Source organism: Castanea sativa, chromosome 2, assembly GCF_040712315.1.
Source record: "Castanea sativa cultivar Marrone di Chiusa Pesio chromosome 2, ASM4071231v1".
Lineage (NCBI taxonomy): Eukaryota > Viridiplantae > Streptophyta > Magnoliopsida > Fagales > Fagaceae > Castanea > Castanea sativa.
Genome location: NC_134014.1, coordinates 46,953,460 through 46,974,468, shown reverse-complemented (window position 1 = coordinate 46,974,468; position 21,009 = coordinate 46,953,460). Strand labels below are relative to the sequence as shown.

At 34.7% G+C, this 21,009-nt stretch overlaps 2 protein-coding genes across 2 annotated transcripts; one reads left to right on the top strand and one right to left on the bottom strand.

Moving 5' to 3' along the window:
- Positions 1-64: 64 nt before the first annotated feature.
- LOC142625428 (uncharacterized) lies at positions 65-1,100 on the bottom strand. Its single transcript, XM_075799088.1, has 2 exons — positions 869-1,100; positions 65-552 (listed from the first exon to the last, which is right to left on the bottom strand). Exons 1-2 carry the CDS (start codon positions 1,098-1,100, stop codon positions 65-67), a joined length of 720 nt encoding a protein of 239 aa, XP_075655203.1.
- Positions 1,101-6,178: 5,078 nt separating this feature from the next.
- On the top strand, positions 6,179-9,169 carry LOC142624715 (calcium uniporter protein 3, mitochondrial-like). The gene is made up of 2 exons (XM_075798433.1): positions 6,179-6,863; positions 8,463-9,169. The coding sequence occupies exons 1-2, from the start codon at positions 6,321-6,323 to the stop codon at positions 8,946-8,948; spliced, it is 1,029 nt and encodes a 342-aa protein (XP_075654548.1). The 5' UTR covers positions 6,179-6,320; the 3' UTR covers positions 8,949-9,169.
- The last annotated feature ends 11,840 nt before the right edge of the window (positions 9,170-21,009 follow it).

Genomic DNA, 21,009 nt, shown 5'->3' with positions numbered 1-21,009 from the left:
AAGGGCATCACTTTGTAGTGGTAATTCCTAGCAGGTGTAACAAAAGCAGTCTTTTCTTGATCATCTAAGGATGTCCAACTGTTGCATCCACCAATTGGTCTATTCGAGGCATTGGGAATGGGTCTTTTGGGCAAGTTTTGTTTAAATTAGTGAAGGCCACACATACTCGCCACTTCTCATATTTCTTCTTTACCACCACTGTATTGGCTAGCCATTCAGGATAGAACACTTCTTTTATTGCCCCCGCCCGCTTAAGCTTGATCACCTCCTCCTTAACAGCGTCAGAATGTTCTTTAGAAGAGCGTTGAGATGGTTGCTTCTTAGGAGTGACAGATGGATTAACATTTAAGTGATGGAAAATGAAATTTGGATCCATGCCAGAAGCTTCATAAGCATTCCATGTAAACACATCCACATTTTCCCTAAGAAAAAAAATCAGTTCTTCCTTCTCCCGAGGAGGTAACTGTACCCCTACCTGGAAAAATTTATCCTTGTCCTCACCAATAGCAATTTCTTCTAATTCTTCACATTTTGCCCCTTCTACCACCACATCTGTGGCAACATTGTTTTCTTTGATTGCTACAAATCCTTCTTTACAGAGGTCGAGGACTCACCTCTAGTCTGATGCCTATCTAATGCCTAATTGCAGCCACCAAACATTGTCTGGCCATAGATTAACTCTCGATCAGCTCCTCAACTTGATCTCCTGATAGATACTTCACCTTCAAGTGCAAGGTGGAAGAAATAGCCCCCATGGCATGAAGCCAAGGTCTTGTCATAATAGTAGTGTAAAGGGAATATGCATCTATTGCAATGAAGTCCACTTTAACAACTTCTGATCTTGCCCGAACAGGCAATCTATTTTAACCGCTCGAGATGACTATTTTCCCATCAAATCCCACCAAAGGAGAATCAAAGCAAGCCAAGTTTTTAGGCTTCAAATTGAGCCCCTTATATAGATCAGGGTACATAATTTCTGCCTTACTGCCTTGATCTACCAACACTATCTTCACATCATGCCCTCCAATCCTAAGGGTAACCACCAGAGCATCATCATGTGGTTGCAAGGTTCCAATCTTATCTTCATCAGAAAAGCTCATAGCTAGTCAGATCCCAATTCTACTCCTCTTAGGGTCATGGGCCAGGTCTTCTATAGACATCATCCTAGATGGATGGGAACCAGTCCTTCCTGGGGCAGTAAGAATAACACTAATTGTCCCTAAAGGCGGTCTTGAAGAAGCATCTCTCTGATATCCCGATCTTGCCTGGCTCTCCTGCCTAATGGGCTGATACATGAATTGTTTTAACTTCTCAATTTTAACCAGCTGCTCCAGATGATCCTGTAAGGTCCTACATTCCTCTGTAATGTGTCCTCGGTCCTGATGGTTCTGACAATGAAGACTTTGGTCGCGCTTCGTGGGGTCTCCACCCATCTTATTTAGCCACTTGAAGTATGGCTCAATCTTTTTTTTTTTTCCTCTAGGATTTGGTGCACAGGCTCCCTGAACACAGTGCTAACTACTTGTACAGTAGTAGACCTAGTATGCCCAGCGAAATCCCTCCTGGGTCAATTGTTATTGTACCTTTCCGACCTGAAATCCCCTCGTCCTTGGAAAACTACTTTGGCCTTACCCTTTCCTCGTTGTTGGTTCTCGTCGACCCTCTTATACTCATCAATACAATCCATAGGCTAGCGTACACTCCTAGCAGGTTTTCTAGTCAAAGACTTCCTTAAATCATGCTTGGAGGGCAAGCCGACCTTGAAAGTCCTTATTGCCACATCATCAAAATTTCCATCTATTTCATTAAACATCTCCCAATACCTGTCCGAATACATCTTTAGGGTCTCACCCTCTCGCATGTTCATAGATAGAAGGAAATCCAAGGGATAAAGAACCCTACTACAAGTAACAAAATGAGCTCCATAAGCCCTGGTAAGCTCTTGAAAGAAGTTGATCGAACCTTTCTTAAAACCATCAAACCATCTCATCACCATTGGCCCCGGGTTGAATGGAAACACCTTGCACATCAAGGCCTCATTTTTCGAGTGAACTGCCATTCTTTGATTGAAATGGCTAACATGCTTCACAGGGTTTGTCCTACTATTGTACATGGTAAAAGTTGGTTATGGAAACCACCGAGGAAGCTTTCCTCCCTCAATCCTTCACATAAATGGTGATTTAGAAATCTGGCGCAAGGTAGGGCTCATAGCATCATTACCTAGGCCTCCGTGAGATGGACTTTTGCTTCTCTGCCTATAATGGCGCTCCTCATCACATGAGAAAGACTCACTAGGGGGAGTCTTTGATCTTGGCATATAGCTAGCATCATTATCATCACCAGAGGAAGGTTTTGAGCTTGAAGGAGTCTCTCTCCGTTGCTTACGACGTAGTTTCCTCCGTAAGTGGTCAATCTCCAACTTCATATTCCTGGTGCTTTCTCCCTGGGACACGACTCCCACTTCTAGAATGACTCATACTTGTATGAGTGGTGTGTACACTAACTTCACAGTCTCTCATCCGTTCAAGATTTAAGAAATGATCTTGACATTAAGACCCCACAAACTCTTCACGTTTTGACCCTGAACCCATCATGGTTACGTGACGAACTCAAGGATGTTCACTTTTCCATAAATGGCGCCAATTGTTAGGGCACGTTTTGCTTGGAAAATCCAAAAGTGAAAAGGACTAAGGCCCAAAGAGCCCAAAACAATGAATTTGTAGAGAGAGGGCTAGAAACTGAACTCCCAAATGTTGAACAGTAATCACAGTATGCTAAATGATATTTGAAAGCATGACTAAACAATTTAATGTAAAGAAAATCCCTCTCGTCAAAGTTCGAGGATGATAGTTCTTATATATTTTTCTTAGACTTAAACAAATTTATAGTTCTTTAGTATACAGTTTCCCTTCTCTAGATTATCCCCCCTGTAATGGGGTTTTTCTTCTTTATATTTCCTTGTTTTACTTCATCTCAGCTCTCCACGTGTAGATCGAATTGCTTGTGTTGATCCATATCCCATCATCATCTTCCTAAATTCTTTGTGGGTAGCTGTAAGGCTGCATGTCTTTGCTCAGGTATCACCTCCACATTAATGCGACTAGAGAGTTAGTTGCAGAGCATTCAATGTGGTGGTAGCAGCTTTCTCCTAGATATTTCTCAGCTTTCTTTTGTCTTATTCTTTTTTGATGCTTATCCTTACCAGTATGATCGTCTGATGTGTTGTTCTTGATGAAAGGTCGGACCTTTACGACCAGACTTTTTCCATAACTTACTAATTTTTACGTCCTCGTTAATGTCTACCTGTCCTCGAACAACTTAATGTCTTCGGACACGACCCACGACCTAATATCCTTTTCAGGGCCCCTTATCCCTACATATACATTTACAAAAATATACTTATATAGACTTAAAATTGAATTGTGTAAGTTTGTAAATAAGTTTATAAGACATTAAATTATTAATAAGATTTGTAGTAAATTTTATATATATATATATATATATATATATATAAAGATTTATAAGGTTGGTGGTTTTAATTTTTATTAGTTCAAAGAGCAAAAATTATTCTATTTAATTAATTTCAATATTATAATTTCAACTATAATTTTGTTATCAATTACTAGCATAGATTTATGAAGGTTAAAAAAATTTAGTCATGGTGTCTACTATACGAAAAAAGAACAAATTAATTAAGTAGCTAATGAACAATCTTTATCTTATACAATAAAGAGATGAACTAAATTTAAATATATAATGTAATTTGATAATAAATTTAAGTTTGACTCACGCTGGCAATAAAATTAAACAAATAGTCTTGACTCTTGAACAATTCAATAGCTCAACAGTGATGAATCTAGTTTAGGCCTAGGCCACTTTGACCCTGCCCTAAAGGTAGGGGTGTTTGTGGTGCGGTGCGGTGCGGTTTGGTTTTGAGCCATTTTTAACACTGCACTTTACGGTATGGTTTGACTAAAACCATAACTGCACCGCACCTTATTTTTGCGGTCACATGTGCGGTGCGGTGTGGTGCGGTGAGGTTTAAAATTTAGCCAAAAGCATAACCGCACGGCACCTCATTTTTGCGGTCAGATATGCGGTGCGGTGTATAAGATGCGGTTTGAATGATTTGAAATTGGTACATTTTTCAAATTTTGGGCTTTTTTTTACCCAGCCCAAAACTAATTTTTTCCTTTGTTTTGGTCCAAATTTTAAACCATTGAGCTAGATATTCTTTATTTTGGATTGTCTTTCCTAATCAACACTTGCTAGGATTATCAAAAAAAAATTTTAACTAGGGTTATTAAACTATTAAAAATATATTTAATATTAAAAATAATTAAATATATTAATATATAGAGAGGGTGCGGTGCGGTTTGTGCGGTTTTCTTATTATAAAATCGCAAACCGCACTGCACCATGCAGTGTGGTGCGGTGCGGTGCAAAATTACTTGCGGTGCAGTGTGGTTATACCATTTTGCAGGCGGTTTTGGTGCGGTTTATGCGGTTTGGTAAACACCCCTACCTAAAGGTTTCCTTAACTGCATTGTAGCGCATGTTTATAGGGAGGCGAATAGGTGTGCTGATAGATTAGCTAAGATAGGGGCTGATTTTCATTCAGACCACCTTATTTTGTATAACCCACTGCTTGTGGTGGAAGATTTCCTAGCTAGTGATAAAGCTGGTTATGTTTGTAATAGACTTGTGCTGCCTTAGTGCAATATATATGCGTGTTTAACCACAAAATAAAAAAAAGGTTCCCAATACAAAAAAACCCCATAATTATATTATATTATATTAATCTATTTCACGCACCAAAAAATAAATATTAAGTGATACGCCTAGGAAGTTATGGTAAGTGAGAAAATTACTCTTAGACATATCTGACATTTTGTCTGCCATTTCGATATTTAAAATGTCGAATTACTCCTAACTTCTACCTATTTTTCTGATTTATTTTTCTTTCTCCGTTTTGCCAAATAACAACTCCTCAATTTGATGTAATTTTTTTTCTTCATTTTGCAAGAGCATTTATATTAATTCATGCAAAAATAACTGTTTATTTTAATATAAAAAGTTTACTTTTTATATTTTATATAGTCATTTTTAAAAAAACATTCACATCGAATGATTTATTTTAAACAATATTTTATTAAAATATTAGTTATTTATCAATTTTTTTCTCCTAAATCATTTAAATAGAATTGAATATAAACACTAAACATATATATATTTGCACGATAATTACAACTAAAATTTTATTTTGCATAATTTTACATGAACTAATATGGACGTATTTTGAAGTTAATTAGGAAAAACTGTGAAACTTCAGCTTAATGAACTGAGGTGAGAGTTATCATCATAATTATTATATACAGTAAATAACATACTCACCTTTGAACAATAATATGCCAAAATTTGAGATTAGAAAAAAAAAAAGACAAATTATTCCTCAAACTGTCACGTGCAAAACTAGTTTTTAATTTTGTTGGGATTAAAAAAAAAAAACTAGGTTCAAAATTAGTTAGAAATATTTTCTGGCTAGTATTTAGCAATTGAGCTAATTTCGTGGGAGTGTTATTCGTGAAAAAGCGAAACAGACCTTTTTTTCAGATACAATGACAGAGCATATGTGGAATGTGGCGATGCGTTTGCGTGAACGCAAGACTTTTTTAACTCGTCATTAATAATCTAACCTCCACCAGTTCTTTTCTTTCTTTCTTAGTTGCCAAAACCCTCTTTTCTCGCACTTTTTTACAACGTAAACATTGTGAGCACTCATCATCACACATGTTATGCATAATCACCGCACATCACTGCTTTCACAAAAGCTAGTCAACATCCACAACACCAACCCCCAGATTATTATTCATACGATCAGACGGTGGTGACTGAACGAGTCTTTAAATCTCATCCAACCACGTGTACGGTGACCATCGGACTCGTTGTCTCGCGATACGATATAATGAATCCAGTCATCACACGATCATATCCATGAGAATATTACACCTACTTTTAATGCCAAGAAACGAATATGCCATATTGCTATGCCTATGCCTCAAAAAACCAACCAATTCTCCCCGCTATAGCCGTTCCAAACGGCACGTTCAAAATATCGCGATATTTTCAGAAATAATTTTTTGGTTTATCCTCATCAGTCATCACCATGTCATCCATTAACTCCATCCAAATGGGACTTCGAAGACAGGACACCTATTTAAGGAACCAAAGCCAAACCCATTCATAAAAACAAAAGCTTAAAGGCTTTTTCTCAGTAATCCTAAACTAGAATTCTCTAGTTGTCTCTGTGTTTTGTATTAATGGCGTTTAGAAAGACGCTGGCTCAGCGTCTTTTCTATATAACGAAGGTCTCAAATCAGACCGTAGCGAATTGCCGGGTTTCTTCCTCTTCGATCCGGACCCGGGTCCCGCCCGATCCGGACAAGCCCGCCATTGGTTCGGATCCCGGAGACAAGAGCATTTTCCGGAGGTTTCTTCACAAGGGTACTGCTTTTCAGCCGGAGCTCCGGTCACTACCGATCGGGGAGAACATGCTGGAGAAGCTGAAATCCATGGGCATTGCCCGGGACAGGATCCGACTGGATGGTCTGAGTCCGCCGGCGGCGGAGAGGCCGGAGGTGACGGTGGACCATGCCAGGAAGTTACTGAGGGTGGCGCAGTTGGAAGCGGTGAAAACGAGGCTGAGAGAGATCCAGCAAAGTTGGATTTCTTATCCGGACTTTGTTCGGGTTTGCAGTGAAGGGTGTTCGGATCCGGATCAGGGTCTCAGGCTCGCAAAGATGCTTGATGAGTCTGGAACCGTTATCGTCTTGGGAAACAACGTGTTACTCAGACCTGAGCAGGTAATTTTTTATTTTAAATTATAGAAAAAAAAAATCTCTATTTATTAATTAATTTATTTAAATTTGTTCGCTTGCTTTGTTATTTTTTATTTGTTATTTTTGACTGTCTTATTACAGAGGAAATTCTTTAATAATGATGGTTCTGAAAGGGGTAGGAGAATTTTAGTTTTAATGTTTTTTTTTTCTTTTTTAATTTATAAATTTTGGGAAGGCCGAGGACTGATATAGTTTTTATGATTATTGTCTGTGTGTTTTCTTTGCGACAGGAAATTGAAACTATGTTGTAACACGTTACGCCAGATCTAAAACGTGTAAAGGGTTCCACGTTTATGATGGGGTGTTGATGTTGAAGGACCATATAAGCCCTTCAGTTTCTCCACAGTGACTCACCAGAACCAGATTTTCACTACCGGTTATGGGATACACCCATGACCTACCCTCCTCTCACAACTTAACTAACAAATAAATTAAGAGATAAACGAATATATATACTTATATAGCAGGGGAAAATGTGAGAAAAGATGGGTGAAACTTGTGACCAGTGCATTTTTGTTGGACATGATACAATTTGGATATGTGTCTAATTTTAAACACATGTCCGCATTGCATTGTGTTAGATACAAAAATGCACTAAACATAAGTTGTATCCGAATTAATTTAGATACTAAAATTTAAGTGAGTTGGTGAATTTTGGGGGGGAAAAAGGAGAGAATTACAAAGACATACTTGGATTTTTTTGGTAGATTTTATAATTTAGGGGTTGAAAAATCAAGTAAAAAAAGAGAGAAGAGAGAAAGGAAGGAAGAGGAAGGAATGAAGGATAAAGCTAGTTTTTTAGGGTAGACTAGTCACCACCAGCCATTGGGGTTGGTTAATAAAATATTCGTGTGTGTGAGTTTCTTTATTTTGCTCCTTTTTTGGGTGGGTTGGGAGAAAGGGGAAGAAAAAAGTGGGGATGTTTGCTAGGTTTTAATTTTATGGAGGTTGGGACTGATGTAGGTAAATAATGTAGTTTCTAGAGTGAATAGAGGTTGATTGTTTCAGGTCATTGCCTAGAACCAGTAAAGGCCAAGTGCTTCTTTTGTGTTACCTTTTTTTACACTAGCATGAATTTTTCATTGCTGAATAGAGTTTTTAATTGTTTCGGGTCATTACCTAGAGCCAGTTTTAAGACATTGTGGAGCTTTTTGTGTCTTACCGTTTTTACACTGAAATGAATTTTTCATTGGCTTAGAACCAGATTTTCATACTTTCTTTCTTCAATTTCTTAAATAGTTTAAATTTTTTTTTTCAATTTTAGTTTCTTTTTAATTAATTCCAAAGACCCCTAGTCCTCAAGTCCCAACACAACAACTAGACATCCCAAAGTTTTAACATAGCTAGTTTTTCTGACACACCAAAAAGATCAATTTTTAAATGCTTCTTGGTTTTTATTTTGAGCTTTAAATGGTTTATGTTTCAGTCTTTATTGTTTTCCCTGTTTTTTTTTTTTTTTTCTATATGAATTTATCAAATGGTGGACTACAAAAGCCCAAGTTTCATCTAGTAACATGGTTGAGCCATGTTTTACCCAAACGTTTCAAAATTCTTTGATTACAGGTTGCCAAAGTCCTCCAAACTCTTATTCCTATGCCTGGAGGCAATCCAAATGACCCCAGACTAAAGGAGCTGGAAGAGATGGAAAAGCAGAAGGCTGAAATTGACAAAAAGGCCGACATCTTGGTTCGCCGGGAACTCTGGGGTGGACTGGGGTTCCTGGTGTTGCAAACAGCAGGGTTCATGAGGCTAACATTTTGGGAGCTATCATGGGATGTTATGGAGCCAATTTGCTTCTACCTTACTTCAATGTACTGCATGGCTGGATATACATTCTTCCTCAGGACCTCCAAAGAGCCTTCTTTTGAAGGCTTCTATCGAAGTCGGTTCCAATCAAAGCAGAAGCGCCTCATGAAAATCAACAATTTTGACATTGCAAAGTATGATGCTCTCCAAAGAGCTTGTTATCCCAATTCAGTGTTTTCAGAACAGGCAGCCACTTCAACTGGTCCAATTGGAAAAGTTCATTTTGGTACTATAAACCATTAATTCAACAGCCCCAAAACTTGGGATACTATGGAATTCAACTTCTAAACCCCCCTGCCCCCCATCTTTCTTAATCCCCTCCATTATGTAACCCAAAAAAATAGATGCGGCTTTCTATAACGTATTGTCGAGTCTTTTTGTAGGTTTTTTTTAACCAACACCTAACATCATTCTGGTCCTTTTGGATCACAAATACAAGTTATAAATGAAATTTTGTTCTGACATATATCTAAGAGTATTTCAATTATTGAAATTTATAATTAGCAATTAGGATCTGGTTGAAGCCAAAAGAATAAACGTCGTAGTAACATAACCAAAAGATGGCTGACATAATAAAAAGCAAGTCCTATGCAACACCCCAGCACCAAAGGTATTAAGATCCTCTCCAATTTGGGCAGGAATTCCTACTTTGCGTTTCAAACCTGCAAGAAATTAATTAAAATTTGGTGGAGTATTTGTATTGGACAGGATATACCTATTTCTTTCTGTATCTTTCGTTGGATTTTCTTGCCTTATAGGGAAGGTCCATTCAGAGATAACGACTATGACATATGCCAAAAGAAAAACAGTAAAATTTCGAGTAAATGGGCTAATTCACACAAAATATTCAAGCTGTACTTAAAAAATATAAGAAATAAAGCTGGAGACAATTCATTGAACCGTGTAAGTTGCTTCAAATTGGATTAATTAAGATTGGATGTGATAGTTAAGACTGTTGCACTGTGTAATTGTCTCTCAAAAGCTGAGATTGAAAGTTTAAAAATTGACTTTTTAATATTAACCTTGTATTAGAATTTTTTTTTAATCTTTTAAATCTTTACATTTTACCTTTTTAATTTCTTTCTCACAAGTGAATTCTAGTTAGTTCAACTGGTAAAGACTTTGATGGTCGAATAAGAGATTTGAGTTTCAATCCTCGCCTACACCAAAAATCAATTGGTGTCTTAATATAATGATAAAGGTGAATCTAAATCCACTCAAGTAAAGAGAAGAAATATATGGAAATTTTGAATGTTAAAAAGTTTATAAACTAGACCTTCTCATCCCTCACAAAGTTTGATCCTTTGCAACCAAAACCACAACCCTCAAATCTTGAAGTAAATTGTAGAGTAGATATGATGATCGAGTCTCAACCTCAAGCAAAAATCAAATAAATACATCTTAGAGAATGTTAACGATAATAATCCATCATTCTTCATGATTTTGAATTTTAATGATATATACCATGCCGGCTTAACAATATATGTTATTAATGCAGTCACTTAAGGCCCTAAGTATATACCCTAAGTATAAAAATTGCCACAAATTTTAATTTAATTAAGCCTAAATATTAGCCAATAAATAAAATAATATTTTTTATCAAATGAAAAAAAAAAAAGTACATTCACAACAAATCCTAAGTAATAGGTTGTTATTGATGACAAAAAAATAATTTCAGTGATGAGTTCAAATTAGAACCCGTAACAACTTAACACCTAGGATTTCTTGTGAAAAATATTGTGAATGATAACATTTCTATAAAAAAAAAAAAAAAGGAGCAATATACAAAAAAAAAAATCACAATATTTTTCACAATAGTTGAGTTGAAAAACTTTAATTGGTTTTCACCTAGGTCCACTACCAATATCACTCTTTTTCTTACCACTATCATTCTATCGCATCAACAGGTGTGAAAAGTTTTGTCAAATTTTTTGTGTCTATAGACTTTCTAAAAAAAAAATTATGTTGTTCATATTAATTAGTAATAATTTTTAATAGAGTTTAAATAATATATAATTTTTTTAAGTCATATTTAAATATATAAAATGCCTCAATTTCAATTTTTACCTTAGGCCCAAATGGATATATTCATGTGCTCTTGAAGAGTAGTGAACGGTAAATGTGAATATAAGGGAGAGTGAGTCTTTGAGGGTATTGTTTGTATTTGATCAATTCTAACCAAATGTGTTGTTACTCTTGACCTTCGGTGTGCTCCATAAGGATAGTGATGTGTATGGTTAGCATCCACATTGAATGTGGCAAATGGCAAATGGAGCCCTTCTTTGTAATTTTTTTTACAATTCAACCCAAAGTTCCAGCTCCATTGAATGTTGTATTTTGCAACAATTGTAAAAAAATATACAATTGAGCTACAGTACCATCTTTTAAGATGGTACTGTAGCTAATGGGATAAATTTTTTTTTTTTTTTTAATTCTCTCTCTCTCCACTTTTACCCCGGGAATTTCTCTCTCCTTATCATTATTTCTCTTCTTTTCTTTCTCTTCCTTCTCTCTTTCTCATCTGCTCTCTCACTGTTCAGACTCAAGAACCCCGTGGGTTTGCTCAACGGTGGAAGCGCATGGCTCCGATGGGTTGGCGGATGGCTCCGATGGTTTGAATCGGAGCTCCGATCGGCGTGGTATAACTTTTTGTTGTGGGTTTCTGGTATGATTTTTGGAGGTGTGAGTTTTTGTTGTGGGTTTCTGGTATGAATCGGAGCTCCAGATTGGCGTGTGGGTTTTTGTTGTGGGTTTCTGGTATAAATTGGAGCTCCAGATCAGTGTGTGCGATCGGCGTGGGTTTCTTTGGAGGTGGTGGGTTTTTTTTTTTTTTTTTTTTTTTTCGCCGATTGGATGATGGAGGAGTTGTGTGGAGGAGGAGTCTGGAAGGTCGGTGTTGTGGTGGCTGTGCCGTTGATCGGCGTGATGGTTTTTTTTTTTTTTAGCTTCGCCGACCTGGGTTGATATGAATGATGAAGGAGGATTGGAAGATCGGCGTTTGTGGTGGCTATGCCGTTGATCGGGGTGATTTTTTTTTTTTTTTTTTCAAGTTTCGCCGATCTGTAGTTGTATGGAGGAGTCTGAAAGAGAAGAGGTGAAAAGTTCAGTGGGGATAGATTTGAGAAAAAAAAAAGGAAAAAAATATTTTATTGTAAATATATATTATTTTAATGTATAGAATAGAAAAATAAAAGTTTTGATGTTGAGTATTGGAAAATGGTATGGTATAATTGATAAGGTAGTTTTTTAGATGGTAAAATAGGATAGAATTAGGAAAAATGAACGTGGATGCTCTTAAGAGCATCTACATTCATTTTTCCTAATTCTATCCTATATTACCATCTAAAAATCTACTTTAGTATTGAGTGCTGAGCAATAGGACATTTGGTCCCTGTGAGTGCTGAGCAAGGAAGGTTCTTGGAGATGCCATTGCCTCTACTTTCTTGAGGCATCCCAAAATTGATGGCATTTGTGTTTGTATTCAAAGGTCTTTCCTGGTGAGAGTGCTGATCTAGGGAAGGTTTTTCTTGGACAGGCCAAGTCTTACTTACACACTCTTCACACTTTTTATCAGTCAATGTTATTTAGTCTTTTTAACCTCGTCAGTCTGGGACTTTTATTTTATGGTGTTGAATTTGAAAACCCGAATATTTTGACGTGTTTTTCTGTCCACAAATTCACATGAAGTAGGAGTACGAATATGCCAATTTGTCAAGTCCAAGTTCATTGGTCATGTTAGGCAACCTCCTAGAACGGTCCGATTAGTGTGGCTCAGCTTGCATGGCCCCCCGCCCATTCAGCTTAAGTCGATACACTCGAGGTCGAGGGACCTTCAAGAAAGCAATTGGGTGCTTCATTCATTGTATAAAAGTTAGGCAAAAGGGTTGGGACTTGTTGCTCTATTATCATCTTAACAAAATTTAATCAAATGGTTTTTTTAATAATACTAAAACCTAACATGATGAATCTCTCACCGCCCAATCTTAAATCCATCTTTACAATTTTGGATTAGGCTTTAGTAAAATAATGGGGAAAGAGAATATTGCAATATTGAAATATACAAATATGAGTTTCAGTTAGCTCAATTGGTAAAATCTCTTATGGTTAAATAAGAGATCTGGGGTTAAATCTCCGTCTACATCAAATACTGATTGGTGTCTCGATTTGATGATAAAGAGTTATCATCAGAACCGAACACTATTGGTTTAAACTTTCTCAAAAAAAAAAAAATATATATATATATATATACACACACACACATACACATACACACACACAAATTGGCTGGTAACTTGAGGAATTGGATGATTGGTAACGTTGCAATTAGATATAGAGTCCGTTTGGATAGAACTTATTTTGCTGAAACTGAAAACTGAAAACTGAAAACACTGTAGCAAAATAATTTTTAAATGTGTGAATAGTACTGTAGGACCCATTTTTAATGAAAAAGTTGTGAAAAAGTGAAATTTGTGGGACCCATAAACAGTGCATTTGTGCACTGTTCATGGCTGAATAGTCAAATCTTGCGGCTGGGTTTAAAAAAAAAAAAAAAAGAAGCAAAACTCAGACGCAGAAACGCAGAAAACGCCTATCCAAACGCCCTCATAGTATGACTAATAAATGGCTAAAATGGTTGTCATGCCAACCTTGCGCACGGGCATAAAGTAGGTTTTTCGTGTCGTTTTGTTTGTTGAGGATGTTTCATATATGCATCATATAAAGAAACGTGAATGTTATTGCCTATTGGCATAATAGATGATGATCTCACAATTTTCACAGGCTCTTATACTATTGGTTCTTAACTAACTTATCTATTGTCTCATCCTACTTGGTGTACACGTCAAATGTTCCACGCGGTCTGTATGGCATTTTTTTTGGAGAACTATTCTGTATGACAATTCAATTTTGGATTACTACTGAATTTAAATATGTATAACTTTATATGGATTGAAAACTTAGGTATTGTTCAACTGATTTGTAAGGACCTAAAATTCACAAACTCATTAAAACGCCTCCTGCAAGTTTCTTGATCAAAGATCTTTATACAATATATTTGGTAGAGAGGGTCCAACAACAAAAGTCCCCTCTCCGTAGTGTCCTGACTCTTATTTATATCATTTGTTCCTTTCATCGTGGCCTTACACCTCGCAATCTACTATGTTTTTCCCCTGACACCTGTCTGTCGGTAATGGAGCAGAGGTCTAACTTTGCGTTCAGCACTGTTCAGGTCATATTTACATTAATGCAACGGATTGAGTTGGTACTTTCTAATTAATGCGACCAGAATGGTTGTTGCCGGGCATTTAATGCAACCCTCTAAATTAGCCTGCCACCTTCGGATATTTGTAACCCTTATGTCAGCAGCGCCCATACCACTTCATTTTCGGGTATCTCCAGGTAACTTCCCTTACTCCTTTACTTCATCTTGCTTAATGCATGTCGGCCTTCCTTTCCTCGGGTCTTCGGGTTCTTGGGTCTTCGGAACCTCACATGATTAATTAAATCAGTAAGTCTATAATTAGCAACCATAATCCCTTATTTATTGGAAAAAATTATGCAGTTGCTTGATTGTTTCAAAGAAGTGGTGCCTCATAGACAATGGCATTCTGCCCCGTTGGCATGTTAGCTGTTCATTTGTTTTTGTTTTAAGACCCTTTTGTGGGTTTGTATCATTACGCTTGTGTGGTGTCTCGTGGGAATAAACATCTTTTTTGTCTCGCTTTTTATATTACACTAATTGCAGTATGCCATGTATTTTATATATATTCAACTTTAAACTTTAGTTATTTTATAAGGGAAGTTTAAAAAAAGAAAAAGAAAAAAAAGTATCATCGTAGAGGCACAGACTATTGTGTAAAACGGTAAAACATTTGTATGCTTTATTGTGTACTATTGCTCATGAGAGAATAAAAACCTTCTATCTTACCTTTTGAATTCCTTTTTTTTTTTTCTTGTAAATTGGAATGCATATTTCTTTATTTAAGCCACTTTTCCCTTTTAATTTTTTTTTAATCTTTACTATAAATTCTCACTTTTATTTATAACATATAATTTTCCAAAATACAAATATTTATAATTATATACATACAGTAAAGTGAAAATGTTTGTGTGTCTTTTTTCCTATGTTTAAATTAAATGGAGGAAGATGTGGGGAAGAGAAGAAAGAAAAGTGAATGAAATGTACTAAATTTTAGTATATATATGCTTTACACATCTTTCCTCTGACTTTCTCTATGCATAACATAATCTTTATTTTTTCCTTTTCCTAAATGTCTCCCTACAGCAGGTTTTTTTTTTTTTGTTGGGGGAGCGGTAGATAATCACCTTCAGTGACTTCAAAGGGCTTATAGTACAATGGGATAGAAGGGTTAGTTAATTAAAGGGTAAACTATGTTTTAGTCCCTATCATATACATTATATTTTAATTTGATCTCTAACTTTTTAATTATGTCAATTTGGTATTTAACCTTTTAGTACCATATTAATTTAGTCATCGTCATTATCATTTGGAAGAAAATTGATGACATGTCTAATGGCCAAAATAAAAAATTAGCTTCCGTTAATGTGAGAATAAACTAAAATTTTATTTTGGTTGTTTGCCATGTTAGCAATTTTTATCCAAGATATAATGGCAAGACTAAATTGACAAGATATTGAAAGTTTAAAGACCACATTGATACAATTGAAAGATTAGAGACTAAATTAAAATATGATGTAAAAAATAAGAACTAAATATATAGTTTACTTTTAATTAAATCTAGGCGTAAAAGTGTCAGTATATTCACTAAATTGAACCTAAATGAAATGATGGGCTTGGGTCTATGATGTATAATGATTCATGATAGCCCTCTCAAGTTTACACTTAGGGTTCGTTTGAATACCGCTTATTTTGCTGAAAACTGAAAACAATAAAACAAATAATTTTTTGTTACTGTTTACTTTTAAAATTACTGTTCATTTGTCTCTGTGCAATGTTCATGGGACATAAACAGTGCAAGAGGCGCTGCACTGAAATGAAAAAAAAAGAAAAGAAAAAAGTGCAAAACGCAAAATGTGGAATGTGGAAGCTGAATCCAAATGCTACCTTAATATAAGATAAACACCCATGAACTTTATGGGGTCTCTATACAGGATTATAGGCTAATGACTTAATTTTAGTAAGTATGGTGTACAATAATAAAGAAGTGTTAGAAAATTGAACCTAGAGGTAGAAGTGTCAGTAAATTCACTAATTTGAATCTAGACGAAATGATTGGCTTGAGTCTGTGATGTATCATGATAGCCCTCTCAAACCTATATATGCTTAATATAAGACACTCACCCATAAACTGTATGGAGACTCTATATCGGATTATAGACTAACCTACTTTTAATAGTACATAAGTATAAGTATAGTACAATAATAAAGAAGTGTTAGTAAATTGAATCCAGATGTAGAAGTGTTGGTAAATTCAGTAAATTGAATCTAGACAAAATGATGGTCTTGGGTCTAATGCATCATGATATCCATAATTATTAAAATGTGAATATTCGTTTTCTTTTTTATGTATTGTTTATCATAACGTATTGTAACTTATATAGACATTATATAAATTTATGAAAAATTATATATATACATATATAAATTATAGACACTATATAAATTTATGAAAAATTATATATATACATATATAAATTATATATTTTTTAAGAAATCAAACATATTCAACTAATAACTATTTTAATTATAATTTATGCTATAGTATTAGAAAAAATAACTAAATAAATCAAATAAAAATATATTTATAACATTTATATTCAAAATTATCAAAGGTAAAAGTATTAATACTTAATACGGAGTAATCCAATAGCATTTCATCAGAATACATCCCATCATTTCAACTTAGTAGTCCTGTGCATAATTAGTACTACAAAGGAAAATTTATAATAATGATGGTCTTGAAAGGAATAAGAGATTTGTTTTTTGTTTTTTAATTTTGGGAATATTGAGGACTGATATTTTTTTTATGATTATTTTCGTGTGTTTTCTTTGTGACAAGATATTGAAACTGTGTTGTTAAGTTACGCCAAATTTAAAATTTGTAAAAGTATTTACATTCGGATATCTAAATAAATACCTATTTTATTTTCTAAAAAATTACTTTATCTATTTTATCACACCATTTTATAACTCACCAACATCTCATTTCTTGTTTTTCAAACTCTATTAATTTATTTATCCTTTCTCTCTCTTCCTCTCCAACTCTTTCTCTCTCTTCCATTCCATTTCTATTTTTTCCTCTAAAATAAACCAAGCAATACAGTAACATCCATGATCTAGCAAATCCACACCCAATCTGGCAAGCAAGCCCACCACTGCCGAGCAACCCAATTGCATGCTCTAGGGAAACTTTAGAGCTTGGGCTTGAACTTTCGAATGAAAGTTTATGGGCTTAAGTTTTAAACATACCCAGTAATTTTTAATACATACCCAACATTAAATATAACATGGGGAAATGTGAGAACAGTGGGGTGGGAAAGAAGAAGAATTAATTTAGGCTCTGTAATTTGACTGAGTTGGTGAATTTTGGGAAGGGAGAGGAATAAATTACAAAGAGATACTGGGATTTTTTTTTGGTAAATATTTTTTTTTTTGGTAATATTTAATTTAGGGTTTGAAAATTTATTTAAGAGAGAGAGAAGAAGGAAGAGGAAAGAATGAAGGTTTTTAGGGTACACTAGTCACCACTGGGTTGGTTCAATAAATATTTGTATGTGTGTTTCTCTAATTTATCCCTTTAACTGGGTTGAGTGAGATGGGATGAAAACTGGGTATGTTTCATAGGTTTTTTATGGTAAGATTGGGACTGATGTAGATAAGTAATGTCTGTTGCTAGAGTGAATAGAGGTTGATTTTTTCAGGTCATTGCCTAGAACCAGTAAAGACATTGTGATGCTTCTTATGTTTTTACCTTTTTTTACACAAGTCCAAATCTTTTGTCCCACGCTTCCTGCTCCACTATATACTCCACAAATAAAAACATGTCACATGTCCATCTACTTTATTAAATGCTAAATTTAATAAAATAAATAGACATATAGCATGTTTTTATTTGTGGAGTATATAGTGAAGTAAGAAGGGTGAGATAGAAGATTTAAACTATTTTTACACTGACATGAATTTTTCATTGTTGAACAGAGTTTTTAATTGTTTCGGGTCATTACCTAGCCAGTTAAGACATTGTGGGGCTTTTTATGTCTAACCGTTTTTACACCAACATGAAATTTTCATTGGCTTAGAATCAGATTTTCATACTTTCTTATTTCTTTCTTCAATTTCTTCATTTTTAAAAAATATAATTTTAGTTTCTTTTTATTAATTCCAAAGACCCCAAGTCCTCAAGTCCAACGCAAGATCTAGACATCCCAAAGTTTTAATGTAGCTAGTTTTTCTGACACAACAATATCAAATTTCAAATGCTTCTTGATTTTTATTTTGAGCTTTAATGGTTTATGTTTCAGGCTGTGTTTAGCTCGATGTAAAATGTTTTTCGAATATAAAAATTTTTCAGGTGAAAATATTTTTAGTTATTTGGTTGTGTTATGAAAAATACGTAGGAAAATGATTGTGTGTGTTTAGTTTGCACGTAAAATAGTTACCAAAAAATATGTATAATTTGAAAAAAACGTCTCTCTCTCTCTCTCTCTCTTGGGTGGCTGAAGTGAGGTGTAAAATGGTTGAAGGTAAAATGAAATTGTAAAACAATTTACACTCCCACCTCCTTCATATTCTGTTCCACCCAAACAGGCAAACACCCTGTCAGGTGTAAGATATTTTTCATATATGTTTTCGCTCGAAACAAACACTGCCTCATGAGTCTTTCTTGTTTCCCTGTTTTTTTTCAATATGAATTTATCAACTGGTGGACTACGAAAGCCCAAGCCCAAGTTCCATCTAGTAACATGGGTTGAGCCATGTTTTACCCAAACGTTTCAAAATTCTTTGATTACTGGTAGCCAAATTCATCCAAACTCGTATTCCTAATTTCCTATAACTGGAGCCAATCCAAATGACCCAAGGGTAAAGGAGCTGGAAGCCTGGAAGAGGTGGAAAAGCAGAAGGTTGAAATCCACAAAAAGGCCGTCATCTTGGTTCGCCAGGAACTCTTGGGTGGACTGGGCGTCCTGGTGTTGCAAACAACAGGGTTCATGAGGCTCACATTTTGGGAGCTTTAATGGGATGTTATGGAGTCAATTTGCTTCTACCTTACTTCAATATATGCTTTTTTTTGAGAGAATATATGCATGTTAATTTGTTTAATAAGAGTTGTAGTCTTAGACTACAACTAAATTTGTAGTCAAATTCTTTTCAAAAAAAAATTTTGTAGCCAAATTTTGTCTTTAGACTTAAGTCTCCTTAGCAATATATCAAAACACTTATAAACAAAAAGAGAAAACTTTTATTAAACTAAAATCTTGTAAGAAATATAGTTTGTAGTAATGATAATTAGACTATTATGCAACAATTTCAAAATATAAAAATTAATAAAAAGAAATTGTAAAATTTTATATATTTGCGTATGTGTTTTTTTTTTTCAAATATATGAAGTTTTCTTTTTATTAAATTTTATATAATTCTGAAAAAAGTTCCTAAAACTGTCATTGTCCAAACTCCAAAAAGCCTTAATTCAACGGGCCCAAAACTTGGGGTAATGTGGAATTCAACTTCTAAACCCCCCTTACTTCTCAACAAAATATATATATATATATATATATATCTAAACCAATCATCCACCCCGCCCCCCTATGTAACCCCAAAATATAGATGCGGCTTTCTATAACGCATTGTTTTTGTTTTTTTTTTAAACCAAACTCTAACATCATTCTGGTCCTTCTGGATCACAATTACAAGTTATAAATGAAATTTTGTTCTGACATCTATCTAAAGAGTATTTCAATTCTTGAGATTGATAATAAGCAATTAGGATCTGGTAGAAGCGAAAAGAATAAAACCCCGTGGTAACATAATCAAGTCCTATAATCCAAGACCCCCAGCAACAAAAGTATTAGGATCCTCTCCAATTTGGGCTGGAATTCCTACTTTGCGTTTCAAACCTGCAAGTAATTAATTAAAATTTGGTAGAGGATTTGTATTGGGCAGGATATACGTAATTCTTTCTCTATCTATCACAGGATTTTCGATGCCTTATAGGCAGGGGCAATTGCCCCTACTGACCTTCTCAAAATTTCTCAAATAGTAGCAGTACTAATGTAGTAAAAAGATTATTTGCCCCTCTTCCACAAAGGACAATGGATCAACTTTTTTTTTTTTTACTTGTTACATGTGTTAGCTTGTCAACAAGAAAGCCAATTTTACATTCACATGTCAATACACTTATCAAATGTTAACTACTCAAAAGAGGAGGATAAAAGGTCTACATAACGTTTTTAAAAGCATTCAAAGTGTTGAGGTATGTATAAAACTTCACACTAAGATTGCAATATTCTTTATATTTATACATTGATTTATTTTAAAGAGTCAAATTACATGTTTAAATTGTGTGTCTTTACATTAGTCCTTGATTTGATTGTTATTAGCTATGAATTAATAATAATTATTATTATTTTAATGCTATGAAATATGTAGTTAATTGAGATTCTAGAGAAACCCGATCATAATAGTGAGTTCTTTAGGCGTATTATTCAGTTTTTTCTTGTGTTATTATTATTATTATTATTATATTTGCACTAATATTTGGGGCGGTTAGATAAGGTGTTTTGAGTAACTATTTTCATTTTTATTTTAACAATATTACACATATTTTCATACATTTTTTTACCCACATATTTTTAAAAAATACAAATAACATTACCAAATAACCCTTTAATATAGCCAGTTTGTTATGCTTCAAAACACAACACCGTGATGAGTTTCGGTGGTTAGAGATAGGATATTTTCTCTTAGATATTTTTTGTAACAGGAAAGATATTTATAGAGTTTGTTATTAGAAGTTTGTTGGGATAGGAATTCCACGACTTCAATTGTATAGCTCAATAAATAGGAATAGTCTCTATGATGACCTTTTGTTTTCACGCCGTACTATGTAGCTTTTCGCTTTCCAAGCTTTCTTGCTTTCTTTCACATCCGACACAAAGTTTGATCCTTTGCAACCTAAACGGCTAAACCACATTCCCCCAAATCTTGAAGTAAATTATAGAGTAGATTTGATCGTGAAGGTGCGGTTTGGATACAAATTTTTTGCGGCTGCGTTGAGAGAGATCACGTTTCAGCTTTTTTTTTTTTTTTTTTTGATTCACGCGTTTT